The sequence below is a fragment of the Moschus berezovskii genome, chromosome 2, assembly GCF_049115385.1.
Source record: "Moschus berezovskii isolate FMDL1 chromosome 2, NW_MosBer_1.0, whole genome shotgun sequence".
Taxonomy (NCBI): Eukaryota; Metazoa; Chordata; class Mammalia; order Artiodactyla; family Moschidae; genus Moschus; species Moschus berezovskii.
In genome coordinates this window covers 135,047,132-135,063,093 of record NC_142461.1, presented here as the reverse complement: position 1 = coordinate 135,063,093, position 15,962 = coordinate 135,047,132, and the positions used below count along the sequence as shown (strand labels likewise).

General features: G+C 51.6%; 1 protein-coding gene across 1 annotated transcript in view; it reads right to left on the bottom strand.

Annotated features, from left to right (window-relative positions):
* The window catches only part of MYO7B (myosin VIIB), an 80,090-nt gene that overhangs the window by 18,581 nt on the left and 45,547 nt on the right, over window positions 1-15,962 (bottom strand). Inside the window, exons 18-27 of the mRNA XM_055397711.2 lie at window positions 14,220-14,314; window positions 12,339-12,423; window positions 10,881-11,099; window positions 9,641-9,811; window positions 8,627-8,827; window positions 8,328-8,495; window positions 4,498-4,575; window positions 4,222-4,349; window positions 2,814-2,940; window positions 974-1,093 (exon numbers count right to left, since the gene is read on the bottom strand). Of these exons, the coding sequence (XP_055253686.2) occupies window positions 974-1,093; window positions 2,814-2,940; window positions 4,222-4,349; window positions 4,498-4,575; window positions 8,328-8,495; window positions 8,627-8,827; window positions 9,641-9,811; window positions 10,881-11,099; window positions 12,339-12,423; window positions 14,220-14,314 (1,392 nt within the window). The remainder of the gene's footprint in view (window positions 1-973; window positions 1,094-2,813; window positions 2,941-4,221; window positions 4,350-4,497; window positions 4,576-8,327; window positions 8,496-8,626; window positions 8,828-9,640; window positions 9,812-10,880; window positions 11,100-12,338; window positions 12,424-14,219; window positions 14,315-15,962) is intronic.

Here is a 15,962-nt window from a genome sequence, read left to right as displayed (position 1 = left end):
TGGCGAGGTCGGGTGACACAGAAAATCAAAAAGCTCTCGGAGATTGTCTGAGTCTTGGACTCTGGAACATTGTGGGTCAGAGGAAGCCACTGTTACTGTCTGTGTGCAGCAGGGCTTGAGCACAGGCCACATAGCTGCAGCAAGTTCACTTTCAGCTCCAGGGCTTCTGGGCAGAGCAGGTAGATGAGGTGGAGGAGGGAAGTCCTGTGGATGTTGGCGGCGGAGCGAGAACAGGACGGGGTGTGGCGGGAGGTGCTCCCTGTGTCTGGTAGAAGCACCTCAGGGCATAGAGCGTGAGTACCTTCCAGGAGCCACAGGTACAGTGGGGGCCAGGCCCTACCTGTGTCTGAAGTACCGTTCCTGAGGATCCTGCAAGAACTCACAGGTAACACAGACAAGAATGCCACCGAGGTAGACAACCTTGGATGACCATATAAGATGCAGCTGTCTTTGGGAGGGGTAAGCTGTAGGCAGTTGGCAACCACTCCCACCCGGCAGCTAAGGAGCTGAGACTGATTTCCCCCTTCAGCTAGGAGGGCCCTGAGTGAGAGAGAAAGCGTTAGTCGCTCGGTCATGCCTGACTCTTTGCAACCCCATGGGCTGAAGCCCACCAGGCTCCTCTGTCCATGAGCTTCTCCAGGCAAGCATACTGGAGTGGGTAGCCATTCCCTTCTCCAGGGGATCTTCCCGACCCAGGGATTGAACCCGGGTCTCCTGCACTGCAGCAGATTCTTTACCAGTTTGAGCCACCAAGGAATATCAATTTAGATATGGGGGAGGTGGCACTTTTGAAGCCTGGACTGGGCCTGGGGAGGCTGAGCCCCAGCTGGGCTCCCAGGGACCACTGGCCCAGAAGAGCGGGGAGGAGCCCAGAGCACACACTTCCTGTTGGCAGCCCCATGAACTGTGCTGGAGGAGTCACGGGGGCTGCCACCACCCCACACTGGCCACCTCCCACCCCTCCAGCCCCTACCTGCAGCTCCAGCCAGGAGGGGGGCTCTGTGCGCACCCCATTGGCACAGGTGCGTCTCAGGCGCTCAGCACAGAAGGGCCCATAGCCGACTGGTCCTTGACCAATGAAGTTCAGCAGATACTGGTGGATGAGGAGGGAACGAAGATACTTAGAACAGAGGCCACTTTCTACTCACTGTCCAGATTCTAGGAACTAAGATACTAATTGTAATTATGGATGACCGATGTATTACTTGGCAATCATTTAACAATATACACCTATATAATATCACAACACTGTATGCTGCTGCTGCTAAGTCACTTCAGTCGTGTCCGACTCTGTGTGACCCCATAGACGGAAGCCCACCAGGCTCCCCCGTCCCTGGGATTCTCCAGGCAAGAGCACCGGAGTGGGTTGCCATTTCCTTCTCCAATGTGTGAAAGTGAAAAGTGAAAGTGAAGTCACTCAGTCGTGTCCGACCCTTAGCGACCCCACGGACTGCAGCCTACCAGGCTCCTCCATCCATGGGATTTTCTAGGCAAGAGTACTGGAGTGGCTTGCCATTGCCTTCTCCGCAACACTGTATACCTTACATTTAAACAATGTTATATGTCAATATCTCAATAAAACTGGAAAAAAGCTAAAAATGATAATAGTGGTGGCAAAGGTGCGTTAACATGGGACTGTCACACTATGAGGAGTATCAGTTGCACAACATTTCTGAGGAGCTATTTGTCAATATGTTTTAAATAGTACATAATTTTAAAATGTGTGTACTCTTTGACCTAATTTGGTAAAGGTAAAAATAATCTGGTAAAGGTAGATATATAGTTTTTAATCATAATGGTGTTTATGGTGATGGGCAATTGAAAGATAGATCCTAAATGTCCATCAACAAGTGAAATATGCATTAGGAACACTAACAAATGGCATTAGCGCTGCCATTTGGGGACAGTTTATGACACGAGAAGACGCTTATAATTGAAAGCTGCGGGAAAGCCGACGTTCAAAATATGTTCGATGAGATGTTGAGACAAGGTGTTGAGAAGCTTTTTGTCTCTCAGAGAGATTCTCTGAGAAGATGCAGCCTGGAAGGATTTACTGGTGTCAAGGCTGCCCCAGGGCAGATGGCCAGGGTGATCAGACTTCCTGCTGTCCCCTGAGGCAGGAGAGATAGTGAGATTGTTTTCTGTGTGATCACAAGTGTGACTCTCTCACACCACAAAAGGTCAGAAACTGTAATGCAAGTTGCCTCTGGGTGTGAGAATAACTTTTATCTTCTATTTAGACTTTTTACATTTCTTACACATTACTTTTTTCTCCCCCTTGGCTGCATGGCATGTGGGATCTTAGTTCCCCAACCAGAGGTTGAACCTGTGCCCCCTGCAGTAGAAGAGCAGACTCCTAACTACTGGGTCACCAGGGAAGTCCCCACTACATATTACTTTTATATTCAGAACCAAAAAGTGTATTAGAGTACCTAAGCCTGGGGTCTCCAACACTTGGAAACACCTCTCTTGTTAGTTCTAAGGCCTAGAGGGAGATGCTGCATCCAGCCTCTCATTGGTACCAATTCCTCAAACACTTTTGTCTTTTCAATGCCCATTTTATCCACCACCTCACTGTCTTTTGGTGACAGAGCCCAGGAGAGATAGTCCTGCAGATCCTGATTAGGGGCCGGAGGAGCATCCTTTTTTATAGACGTGAAACTGAGGCCCAAAGAAGGCCAGGCACTGCTGCCCATCCTGGCGAGCAGGAGCAGGAGCACCAGGCCATGGGCTGGGGTTTCTCCATCTGCTCCAGGGCCCTGGGCCCACCCATGCTGTCCCCGCCCTCAGCTCCTGCCCCTGCCCCTCCCCACCTTCATGAACCTCTCAGAAGGCGGGAAGCAGCCCAGACACAGGCCAAGCAGGATCCAGCCCCGGGCCAGGCTGCTTGTTTTGTAGTTCTCTGAGAGCTGCTTGCAGATCTGGCAGTAAATTTCGTCCCTGAAAGACACAGAGCGGTGGGAGGCCAGGCTGGGGACTGGCTCTGGGGGAGTGGAGGAGCCCTATATTTTGTATATAAAATCTTCCTAAATCTCTGGCTCACCCCTGATCTACACATGTCTGAGGCAGACTCCAGGCAGTGCAGCAAAGGCTAAAATAACTGCACAGGGATTCCAGCTGCTGCATACCACAGAGACAGAGTTTGAATCCAACCAAACTAATTGCCTGCCAAAATGAAAAGTCTCTGAAGGAATGTAACAGATTCCAGAGTCTTCAAACATATCATCCCCAAATGTCTAAGATAACTATCCAAAAGTACTAGGCTACTGAGAAAATAATAGTCAAGTATCAGACACACGAGGAGACAGAAATATGTGACTATTCTCAAGAGAAAAGGCAGCCAATGGAAACTGACCCCAAGATGAGCCAAATATTGATTTATCAGGAAAGGTTTTAAAATTCCCATAACTATGATCAAAGATGTAAAGGACATTATGTTTATAGTGAATGAACAAACAGGAAATCTTGGCAAAACAGAAACTATTTTTTTTAAAAAAAGAGTCAAGTGCAAACTCTAGAATTGAAAAATATAATATTTGAAATTTTAAAAAATATTGGATGGGTATAACAGCAGACTGGGGAAGACAAAAGAAAAATCAGTGAATATGAAGACAGATTAACAGAAAATATCTAATCTAAAGAACAGAAGGGGAAAAAAGAAAGCACAGATGAACAGACCCTTAGGGATGTGACAGACAATATAAAAGTCTTCTATAGACTTAATTAGAGTTCAAAGGAAAAGAGAGAGAGTGAAGTAGAAAAAAACATTTGAAAAAATAATGACTCAAATTCCTTGAATTTGGTTAAAAATATTAGTAACAACTTAAAATATGTGAACCCCTGAAATACAGTAGTCTGTCCTTGTAAGCAGTATACATAGTTCTTAAAATTTGTATAAAAACACAATTTCTGTAAAGCAAATTGTATATAAAGCAAAACATATATAGAATAAATGAGGAACTTGCCCATTTATAGGGTCTTGCAGTAAAGCTGGTTATAAGATGAATCAACAACCCAAGATGAGTTTGTCTTCCTAAAACTGGGTTTTACCCAAGGGTTTTAATGCAGAGCAAACAGAGAACCCCTGATGGTTGTAACATCTGCTATGCTGAAACCCAGCCTGCAGGCTTCAGGGTGGGGAGCAGGTTAGGGATGGGGCCCTGGGCTGAGAGCTAGTGAGGGGCTGTGTTCTCAGGGGGCGTGATGGGGGTGGGGACTGACCTGAGGCCAGGACGCAAGATGGCGTAGCCCACAATGAACTGCACCTTCTCCAGGTTGGACATGGGTCGGTCTGAAATGGGGCCGTCCTCTTCAAATGCCTCTTCTCCAATATTCAGCTGGCTGGCCACCTTGAAACACAAAGGTGGCAGTCAGGACAACCAAGATCGCTTCCATTTGCAAAGAAGGAAACTGGGTGAAAGCCTGGAACACTGTAGCCGGCCGGCCAGTGGGCAGCAGAGCTGGGAGCAAGCCTGGGTTCCCTGGCCCTGGGCTTACCTGGCCTGTAACCCAGGAGGACCGCTTCAGCTTCATGGAGGAGATGTCTTTGGTCCCTCTGTCCCTGCGGCTGGGCCTCTGTGGAGGGAGACAGCTCCTGAGGGAAGGTGAAGCCTGGGCAGCACCTCCACATCTAACCCAAGACCCGCCCAGGGTGGGGCTCGTCTCCAGCTCCCGAGCCTTTTCCCAGCCTGACTCATAAAGCAGCGTGCACTCCCTCTTCTCCACCAAGCCTGCCACACTGACAGCTGTGCATCGCCATTCTCACTGCTGGGCGAGGACACAGGCGAGAGGACGCGAGAAACTGGACAAAAGCCCTCGGCCAGACACCGGTCCTCCAGGAGGGCTCAGGACTGCTCTGATTCCAAAGTATGGACCTCTCACCAGCCAAGTGGGCTGGGTTTGAACCCAGGCACCCAGAACAGCCACAGGCTACAGTCATTCTCTGTGACAACTTGATGGATGAACCGGAATACACTCTGCCCACTGCAAGGCCAGAGTTTTGCCAGAGGCTCAGAAGACTAGACTTTGGGGCCTGGGCCCACTCCCAGCCATCAGGATCCGATGGTCTCCGTAGGCAGCGGTCACAGCCTGTCCTGATGGTGTCATGAGAAGTTGCTGCCAAAATCAGAGCTCAGGGTGGGACTGGGCTTGGGCTGGGCTGAGCCCAGGTCTGGGGCTGGGCACGGGCTTCTGTGTGTGCATGCTGTGTGCTCAGTTGCTCAGTTGTGTCCAACTCTTTGCCGTCCCATGGACTGTATAGCCTGCCAGGCTTGTCTGTTCATGGAATTTTCCAGGCAAGAATACTGGAGGCGGTGTCATTTCCTCCTCTAGGGGATCTTCTCGACCCAGGGGTTGAACCTGTGCTTCTTACATATCCTACACCGGCAGGCAGATTCTTTGCCACTAGTGCCACCTAGAAAGTGGGCAGTGGCTTCTGGCTGGGCTACAACTGGTTTGCCACACAGGGACCAAATTTAAAATACATTAGCTGGTGAGCGAGGGTGGGCAGGGCTCACTAAGACCCCTGCTCCTCCTTGGGCGCACACACACTTAATAAGCATGCAAGAAGGAACGCTTGAGATCTGACCCTGGGAAGCCAGTGCTCACTGTGCCTATCTTCCAGAGGTGCTGGTGGCTCAACCACCTCTCGATGCCCCCTCCCTGAGTGGCGGCCAGCCTCCAAGGTGACCCCCAGTGACCCTTGCTTCCTGACATTCTCACCCACTATGGCACACAGGCAATGAAGCTTCCTTCCTGCTTTCTCTCTTAAGTCACTCATCATGGAGGAAGCAAATTGTGAGAACACTCAGGCAGCCCGGTGGAGAGGCCCGGGTGGCCAGAGCTGAGGTCTCCCACCAGCAGCTATGTGATGGAGCCATTCAGAGGCAGATCTTGCGGTCCCGGTCAAGCTTTAAATGGCAGTTTGGCTGTAACTTCGTTAGAGACCTGGAGCCCGAACTAACGAACTAAGCCACTCTTGATCCTCAAAAACTGTCTGAGATAATGAATGTGGGCTGTCTCATGCCATCATATTTAGAGGTTCATTTGTTGCACAGCAATGGATGACCATTACACTAGGCAGAGTCCACGTCTCTAGAGGTCAGGGAGTCAAGGCTGGAGCTTGAGCAACTTCCATGTAACCTCTGGACCACATTTGACCATGTGACCCCAGGCTGCAGACCCGCTTAGATGTCTGTGCAGTTGCTCTGCTATCTGAGCACCTGGTGTTTGGGGGTCTGTGATATTTCAGTTTATAATAAGAAATAGATACTTGGTCTTTGTCCCCATTGCTGGCACAGAACTCCTAAAACCCTTGGAATCGCCTGTGAAAAGATGTCTTTTTATGTTAATGAGGTGACTTTTAGAAAGCACCTAAGGATGGGGGCAAAGCTTTGGTTTTTCCAGTGGTCATGTATGGATGTGAGAGTTGGACTGTGAAGAAAGCTGATCACTGAAGAATTGATGCTTTTGAACTGTGGTGCTGCAGAAGACACTTGAGAGTCCCTTGGACTGCAAGGAGATCCAACCAGTCCATCCTAAAGGAGATCAGTCCTGGGTGTTCATTGGAAGGACTGATGCTGAAGCTGAAACTCCAATACTTTGGCCATCTGATGTGAAGAGCTGACTCACTGGAAAAGACCCTGATGCTGGGAATGATTGAAGGCAGGAGGAGAAGGGGATGACAGAGGATGAGATCGTTGGATGGCATCACTGACTCGATGGACATGAGTTTGAGTAAGCTCCGGGAGTTGGTGATGGACAGGGAGGCCTGGTGTGCTGCAGTCCATGGGGTCGGAAAGAGTCAGACACGACTGAGATACTAAACTGACCGAACTGAAGGATGGGGGCTGGTGGCTAGTGGTCAAGTTGGGGGGGAAGGGCGCGAAACTGAGTTCAGCTGGCTCAATGGCCAGTGACTTATTCGATCATATCTGTGAAGTGAGGCCTCTGTAAAGACCCAAAAGGACAGGGGTCAGAGAGTTTCCAGACTGGTGAACACGTGGAGATTTGGGGAGAGTGGCACCTGGAGGGGGCATGCGAGTTTCTTAATCTTTTTCATATCTTTCCCTGTGCATTTCATACCTTGTCTCTTTCGTCTGACTGTAGTGACTTGTATCCTTTATAATAAACCAGTAGGCTAGTAAGTACAGTGTTACTCTGAATTCTCTGAGCTGCTCTTGCAAATTAACCAAACCCAAGGAGGAGGTGTGAGAATGTCTGATTCAAGCCAGGTAGTCAGCAAATAAAGACCAATCTGGACTTGCATTACAGTGGGGGTAATTTAGAAGGACTGGGCCCTTCATCTGTGGAATCGGACACTATCTCCAGGCAGATAGTATCCAAACCGAGTTGAGTTTTTGGACACCCAGCTGGTGCTGAGAAGTTTTGGTGGGAAAAACCCATACACAGTGGAGCTGGTGTCAGAATCACAGACCGTGTGGGGTTCCTGTTGCTAGTGGGCCCGAGTGCTGTCACTGCTGGGTCATTCCTCTGAACTATTCTTGGCTAATTCCACGAAGATGACATCATGGAACTGAGGCCTTAGGAAAGGCTTCTGACCAAAAATGGATGTATCAGCCTTTCATCGGAGGTCAGGGTAGAATACGGGTAAAGAACTGGGTCTTTGAATTCAGTGGAGTGGCTTCAAAGCCCAGCTGTGTAACATGCATTCACTGTGATTTGGGGGCAAGTCACTGAACTTCTCAGTTTCTGTAGTTACAATAAATTTAATAATCCTACTTTGTAGGGATGGCTCCTCTGGAAATTAACTGAAGAGAAGCGGCCGGCATATAGCATGTCGACAGTCAGTCACAACATTTGTTGTTATTATTACTGGTCTATGCATTTGAATCCTGAAGGGCTTCCCTGGTGGCTCAGACAGTAAAGAATCTGCCTGCAATGCAGGAGACCTGGGTTCAATCCCTGAGTCGGGAAGATCCCGTGGGGAAGGGAATGATTATCCACACCAGTATTCTTACCTGGAGAATCCCACAGACAGAGAAACCTGACAGGCTACAGTCCATGGTGTCTCAAAGGGTCAGACACAGCTGAATGACTAAGTACCAAGTTTGACTAAGTCAGCCCCAGTGTTCAGCGCCTGAAGGACCTTCTCCAATAATGACTGTATAATTCACAAAGTCCTGGGTATAGTGCCTGACTCGTGAGCTCCCGAGTGCAATTCAAGTCTGAAGACCCCAGGGGTCCCGAGGTCCCACAGGCGATGCTCACTGCACGTTGGGCCTCCCCTTTCTGGTCCAGCTTCTCCAGGCCCTGGGCCTGGGGACACCGGGAGGGTGTCTCCCCTGGGCACCGCCCTCATGGCGCACCTGTGCTGATCTGCTGTGTTGTGGAGGCTGGGTGCTGCTGTCCTTGCCCAGGGCATCATGGATCTGCCGCATTACTGAGCCGCCATGCAGGGTATTCCTGGTGAAGAGCACTGGCTCCGGAAGGTCGCCCATGAACCGCAGGATGATGCTCCATACAGCCAGGGCAGCCTGGGAAAACAGACAGAGCCCCCGCTTGGAACCCAGCTCCATGCAGCATAGAGCCCACTGCATCCTCCCGTTTCTTGTTCCCGCAGAACCAGAGGGAGGCCTGAGCCACTAGAAAGCGTGGGACCAGGTACCGAGCAATCAGTGTCATCCTCGTGGTAGAGCAGAGGGTATCGGAGGGGCCGCCGGATGTGCGTGTGGCTGGCCGATTTCTGGAAGTAGGTCACGGCGAACTTGGGGAAGGTGTACTCGGCCAGGTCATCCTCAGGCTCCTCCATCATGGGGACTGTGTCCAGGTCAACCTCAGGCAGCTTCTGGGTCATCTCTTTCAGATCCTGGGACAGAGACAAGGGTCCACTCTCCTCTCAGATGTGATCTGCCAGTGTGTGCATCTTGGGGGCCAGGGAGCACCAAGAAGGGCCTGCCTGGCTAGTGACAGGGTGCAGAATGACCCACTCCCCCTTGGGTTGGGGACCTCCCCCCACCCACACCCTCAGTGTGTCCCTGGTTGGCTGCCAGGTGCTGAATGGGCCTTGGTATGAGAGCCCCAGGTACCCGGCAGCTTGCCCTCAGAGCCCTCCGCCTGTAGACCTCGGCTCCCCAGACACCCCCACTCCTTGCTGCCTCCTGCCTGCCTCCCTTAGGTGCCTTTCCAGGGGAGGTGTGCCCAGCTGCCCCCACAGCACAGATGGTTTGTGGGTCAGGGGAGCTTGGGGGAGTGGGCATGAGCTCCTGGAAGGATGCAGTGAGAGTCAACAGGGTGGCCCTGGAGCTGCCCTCTCTGCCCAATCCTCCTGCTCTGCTCCCCACCCCCAGTCCCGCAGGTCCCATTCTGCAGAGCAGCAGCCAATGAGAAGCTCTGTGACGGCAGCCAAATACAGGTGGGAAACGCTGCCCAGCTGAAAGCCCAAGAACAGCTGCACAGTAAAGGCTCTAGGAAGCCTTGCAGCTAAGACACCTTCTACACGTGAAAGGGTCTGACCACAGAGACCCTTGCTCCTCTTTTCTCTGCATCTTCTCCCACGACCACAGAACTCACTCCCCGAGCCAAGTCGTGGCTTTTCAGTAAAGCCTGGAGGTTGGTTGAGGGCTGGGACTGGGCAGGCACCCCACAAGATCCCACGCTGGGCTGGCAGGGCCCATCTTACCTCAATGTGCGGTGTGGCCGGGCTGTCCTGCCCCACAGTCAGGGAAGGCAGGAAGCCGAACACCTGCTCCACCATCTCCGTGTCGGTGATGGTGTCGTAGATGGACTTACGCTTCCTTTTGGGTGCAGCGCTTGGGCTCTTCTGCTCTTCAGCGGGGATGACCAGAGGCACCTGCACAGACACCCCGTGGGGCCACAGTTACCACCAGCCCAGCTGGGGCAAGCCCCTCACAAAGCTGAATAAACCTTCTACTGCCATATTTGTCCAGATCAATACGTTCCCCTTTAAAACCCTAGGTTTCAGTAGCTAGAGGGACTGGAGATCAACCAGCCTGGGCTTCCTGTTTCAGAGAAGATGTAAAGAAGGGACATGCTTGCTTGTCCCCACGTGGGACCACACCAAACCCCACAGATTCCCAGAACCTAGCTCCAAAACCCACTCAGGCCCACATGGTCCCTTCACTAAAAGCAAGGAGGCTCCCCTGGGAGAGGGCCCTGGCCCGCCCAGTCTGTTGCTCGTCCGGGGCCATGTAGGTGTCGGAGCAGCTGCTGACGTGTCTGAGGCTCTGCACTCTTTCTCGCTGTGGCTCCTGTACCAGTACTGTGCTCAGGGGACCCGTATTATCTACGGAGCAGGAGAAAATTTCATCCATTGCTAGTGAGTGAGTTCTGAGGAGTCCTTATCACCATTGCCAGTGAGTGAGTTCTGAGGAGTGAGGTTGAGTCTTGGGTCCTCTCTGGATGGAGGGAATGGGGCCACCCAGCGGTGAAATTGCACAATGCAGGGATACGCATCTCAGTACCATTTGTTTGCCCCCTGCCCTCCTGTCTCTCCTGCCCAGACTCTCTTGAAGGCTCCTCTGCCTAAGCTATCAGACCTGCCCAGGAACCAGGCACTTCCACCCTCCTCCATGGAACTGTGGCCTCCCATGGCTCAGCCGACCCTGCTTTTCTGAGCCTTCCTGGGGACTGATCAGTGCTGCTGAGAAATCATCCCCAAAGCTAAAGGAAGATTCCAGGTATAAGACTGAGATAATCCATCTCCCACACTGCATCCTCAGCATCCAGGATATGAGCTAGGTGTGCTTGATGGTGGGAGCCTACTACAGTAGTAACTTTGGACCCAGAGGGGTCCAGAATGTCTGATGATGGTCTTATGTTGCTGCCCACTCCTTCTTCCTGCCCTCCCTCATCTGGGCCCAGCCATCTCCCACCTGCCAGAGAGAACAGTGACCACCTACATTGGCTTTCTGCTGCCGGAAGTTCCGTCGAGCGGCCATGCCCCTGGCATGTGCCTGGATGACCACCACAGCCCTCCTCTTGGCCTGGACTTGCTGGCGCACCAGGTAGCCCCTGCAGAGGGCCTGCAGCTTGACCATCCTCTGTCGCAGGGCCTGGTACTGCTTTGCCAGCAGATGGCTCCGGGCAATGGCCTGCACACGCTCAAAACCCAGGAGGATCTGTGGAGGCAAGAAGGGTGTACACCCTCAGAGAGGCCTGGGACTGGCAGGACACAGAGCAGAGAAAGGCTTCCCGAGGGGACAGAGAGTGAGAGGCAAGGTGTTCTCGCAAATTAGCTTTACAGTTACATGCTTTTTGGCAAAGTGCTGGTGCTAAAATTTTGCACACCTGTGAGCACAAGCAGATTAAGTGACTTATATTTGTAAAGCAGTTAGAGCCTGACATGAAATTGGTGCTAAAGAAGTACTTTGACATGGCATAAATGATAGAGTGGTCTCCTGACGGCTAGCAACAGAGAACTGGGCTGGAAGTCACGTGGGTGGCAGGATTGCAGAGGTCCTGCTTTTCACACCTGCAGCCAAGTACAGTCAGCTCGTGTGGGGCTGTGAACCTGGTGGAGGCCTTTGGCCTGCTCCATCAAGCAACTCCCTCACAGGGAGCTTGAAAATAAAAAGGAAATAATAAACCATGAGTACCCACTTCTATGCTGCAAACACACTCTGGGCCACAGAGGTCTCTGAGCCTCTGGGCCGACTTCTATCGGCTTCTTAAAGACCAGCCCGGGTGCATGCTGTCTGTGTGGGGTCGCGCTTCATTTTACAGCCGTCAAGCCACACCGACCTGCATCTTAGCTCCCGCTCTGCTGCTTACTGACTGCGTGCTCTTGGGAAAATGACTTAACTTCTTTATGTCTCAGATCCATGACATATAGTGTCGGTTTAATAATAAACAAAATGATGCACATAGAGCAGCAGGCCCCATGTAGCCTTTCCATCTGCATGTTCCAGCCACAGTCATGGCCATGACCAAGGCAAGCAGTCAAGGAGGCCCAGCAGGGCATGCTAAAGGTGCCTCTGGTTTGTTTGCTTAGCAGACACTCATTAGCAGTGCCTGTGGTTAAGGAAAAAATTTGGAAGGAGTGCTTGAAACAGAGAATAATCAATCCATTAAATTCTTTTGCTGCCTGCAAATTGGGGGGAACAAAATAGCCGCCATCTCATTTCAGAGTGGGACATCTCCTTGTAGCTCTGGAGACGCCTCAGATCCTGCAGGAGAACACTTGAAACCCGCAAATGTGTGGCCTGACACTGGAAAGAAGAGTGTGGGGTGCTGAGGTCTGTGACCGGCGGCGCCCCTCGCCCCAGCGCTCACACTCATAAACAAGCGTCGAGGTTGGTTTCTAACTGGACAGGTGTCCCCTGGCCTGCAGGCTCCACCTCCCACGTGAATTCTCTTACCAGCTTGAAGTTCTGCTGGCTGTAGTGGCCTCTCCACCAGGCCTGGAGGGTCACAGCTGCCCGCCTCTGCCTCAGGAACTCCTCCCTAGAAGGGGAAATGCAAGTCAGTGGTAACAACCACAGGTATTTTAAAGGCCTCGGGGTGGGGATGGGGGAACTGATTTTGAAGGGAAGAGAGAAAACAAAAATCAGGTAAAAATGAATACACATGGTATTTCTTTTCCAGAAGACTTTATAGGCTGAAAGACAGGTTAGGAACAAAAAATCTACTGCCAACAAATAAATTTGTGAATGAGGACAGTCTAGTTTCTGTTATTTATTTATTACATTTATCGTATATCTTTTATTTATTTATTTATATATTTTTGCCATGCTATGCAACGTGTGGGATCTTAGTTCCCTGACTAGGGATCAAACCTGTGCCCCCTGCAGTGGCAGTGTGGAGCTCTAACCCCTGGACTGCCAGGGAATTCCCGAGGACAGTCCAGTTTTGGAATGAGAAGGAATAATTTCCTCATTACCCCCAAAGATCTATGAAGGTATAAAACCGGTTTCCAACTTTTTATTCCTTGCCCCCTCCTCTGGCCACTAGCCCAGGAGTCTACCGAAATCAGGTCAGAAATCTTAGTACCAGAGCTCCTCTCTGGGGACACGTCAAACCAGAGGGCAGCACCCAGGTGCTGGGAGCCTGGCAAGTGCCATCTAACTGCTCCCTCCACAGAGAGGAAGTGCTAGTGCTAAGTCACTTCAGTCGTGTCCGACTCTGTGCCACCCTGTGGACTGCAGCCCTCCAGGCTCCTCTGTCCATGGCTTTCTCCAGGCAAGGATACTGGAGTGGGCTGCCATGCCCTCCTCCAGGGAGCGGGAAGTGGGCTGAAACTGGAGGGGTGATCCAAAACCTGGCCTCTGGGGAGTCAAACTGCATATGGTTGTATCTTTCTTCCCACACTGAACTGAGTTTTCTTATCACATCTAATAATTCTTCAGGGTATTTTCTTAGGTTTAGAACAGTAGATGTCGATCATATTAAAAATCACCCTCGGGGAGTAGAGGCAGGGGCATTTAGATGAAGGTGATCAAAATGTGCAAACTTCCAGTTATAACTAAGTGCTAGGGATGAAATGCACATGGCGACCAGAGTGAACACTGCTCTGTGGTACATATGAGAGTTGTTAGAGCAAACCCTAAGAAGGATTCTCATCAAAAGGAAAAAAATTTATTTTGTTTTTGTATCTATATGAGAAGATGGATATAATAATAACTCTGGTGGCCCAGTGGTAAAGAATCCGCCTGCAATGTGGGAGACCTGAGTTCAATCCCTGGGTTGGGAAGGTCTCCTGGAGAACGGAACAGCTACACACTCTAGTATTCTGGCCTGGAGAACTGCATGGACTGTATAGTCCATGGGGTCGCAGAGTGGGACACGACTGAGCGACTTTCACTTTCACTGGACATGGTGAGGGTAAGGGAGGCAGTAATATGGATGATTTGCTGAACCTGGGCTGAAATTCATGCATTACCCATTTACTGAACAGGGAACTGAGTCAAAGATGGTTCTTTTCTTCCCTCCAAAACCAACCACCTCATAAACCCAAATCCATATGTTTTCTAAGATAATTGAAGGAGAGTCAAAATACAGTCGAGACCACACTGGTAGATTCTGCCCTTCACCCCTAAACATTCAAATTGTGTATTAGAAATTCTCTGCCAACACAGACGGCAGTGTCCCTGGTCAGCAGGTTGCAAAAGCTCTTCTGCCTCAGTCACCCCCAGAGAGAGACCAGAGGGAACATGGGACCCTGGTTTAAGGCGGACAGGCCTGCCCAGGGGACAGGGCCTGTGGATATGAGGGTGGGGAGGCACTTGGGGCAGGGCCTGCACCTGTATTTGTAGCCCCGCAGGACTCTCTGGATTCTGATGGCAGCCTCGTCCAGGGCCTGGCTCCTCTGTACCTCCAGCAGGGTGTCCTGGTTTTCCTGGAACAGAAGAGCTCTCATCACATAACTGCCCTGCCTTACCCCCAAGCCCCTACCTGCAGCCAGGGCTCTGTCTCCAGAAGTCAGGAGCTCAGACTCTTCCCAGGAGAAGTGGGCACGGGTTGAAAGACGTGAGGTTGAAAGACATGCTCTTAAGTTGCCACTGATGTGGCTCCGAGCCCAGAGCCGCGGCCCAGCCCTTCAATCCAAGAACTTCCCATTTTAGCTCTTTCTTCTTGTGAATTCAACCTGGAAAATTTCATTTCTGCTCTGGAGAACCCAAGAGGGGGGCAAAAACTGTCCCTGAAGCTGTATTTTGTTTCCTAAAAATCAGGAGAAACACGCATTCAGCTGTAATACAGACGCATGCTTGTTTCAATATTAACATGTTTCTCCAGCCTTTGCAGAGAATTTACAGTGTGAGGTGATGAACCGTATTCATCCCTGAGTGGTGACATTCCCAGGCCCACCTTGATGCTCCCCCTGGATCCCCGGTCCAGAACGAAGGGACTGTCTTTGCAGAGCAGAGAGCAGCATGGGCCTTTGGCAAGTGACGAGCAGAAGCCATGGGCTTGGTGGCTCTTCCTGCCTTCATCAGTCTCACAGCAAGTAAGTACTGGGACCCTTTGTATGTGTGTGGGTGGGTACTGGGGACATAGAGACGGACGAGACTCCTGACTGTGGCCTCATGGAGCAGCCAGGGAGAAGGAGGAATGGTGGGGCGGGCAGTCTCCTCACCTCCTAGGCCATGAGCCCACACTGACCCTACCCTCCAAACCAGCGGTTCCCAACCTCTTTGGCACCAGGGACTGGTTTCATGGAAGAGACAATTTTTTCATGGACTGAGGGGTGGGGGATGGTTTTGGGATGATTCAAGTACATTACATTTATTGTGCACTTTATTTCTATTATTATTATTACATCAGCTCCACCTCAGATCATCAAACATTAGATTCCAGAGGTTGGGGATCCCCGCTCTAAACCACACCCTACTGGGTAGCACCTGGAATTCCCCAGACCTCTTTCCTCTGTGGAGTCACCTGCCCCAGTAGAGTCTGAAGCCCCTCTGCTTCTTTCCTTTTTAAGCCGCACAGCCCCAGCTCTAGCCTAATGATGGACTGACAGTAGACCCACTGGAGAGCTGGGGTTGGGAACTCAGACAAGGATTGGTGGGCAGGCTCCACGGGGTGAGAGGAGAGAGTGGAAGCCTCAGGAAGGCGCTGTGGGGACGGGGTGCGATACCAGGCGGGCTGGCAGAGTCCTGATTCTGGCCTGATCTTCTCTTGTTCCTCCTCCTCACCCTGCTGACCTACCCAAGGTGTGCGGGGCTAGGAAACACCGACACTCTTCCTTAGACCCAAGTCAAAATCCTGCGGGGCCCGAAGGCCAGCCTCAGGGGCTGGAGGCTGCCTCAGCTGTGACCTGGGGCCTCCCTGTAAGTTGATGGAGAGGGAGGTGTGAGCTGGGAGGTGGGAAGTGGTGCTGCTTGCCCGACCCTGCCAAGGATGAGCTGTCAAAGGGCAGGGTCCACACTGCCGCCTTCCCTGAAGCTCCGCCTCCCCAGGGAGGCTGGGGCGGGGCTTCCCCAGGACTGACGGCAGACTTCGCTTCGGTTCCGGCTCCGGCAGCAAAGACTGCTCCGGGGACA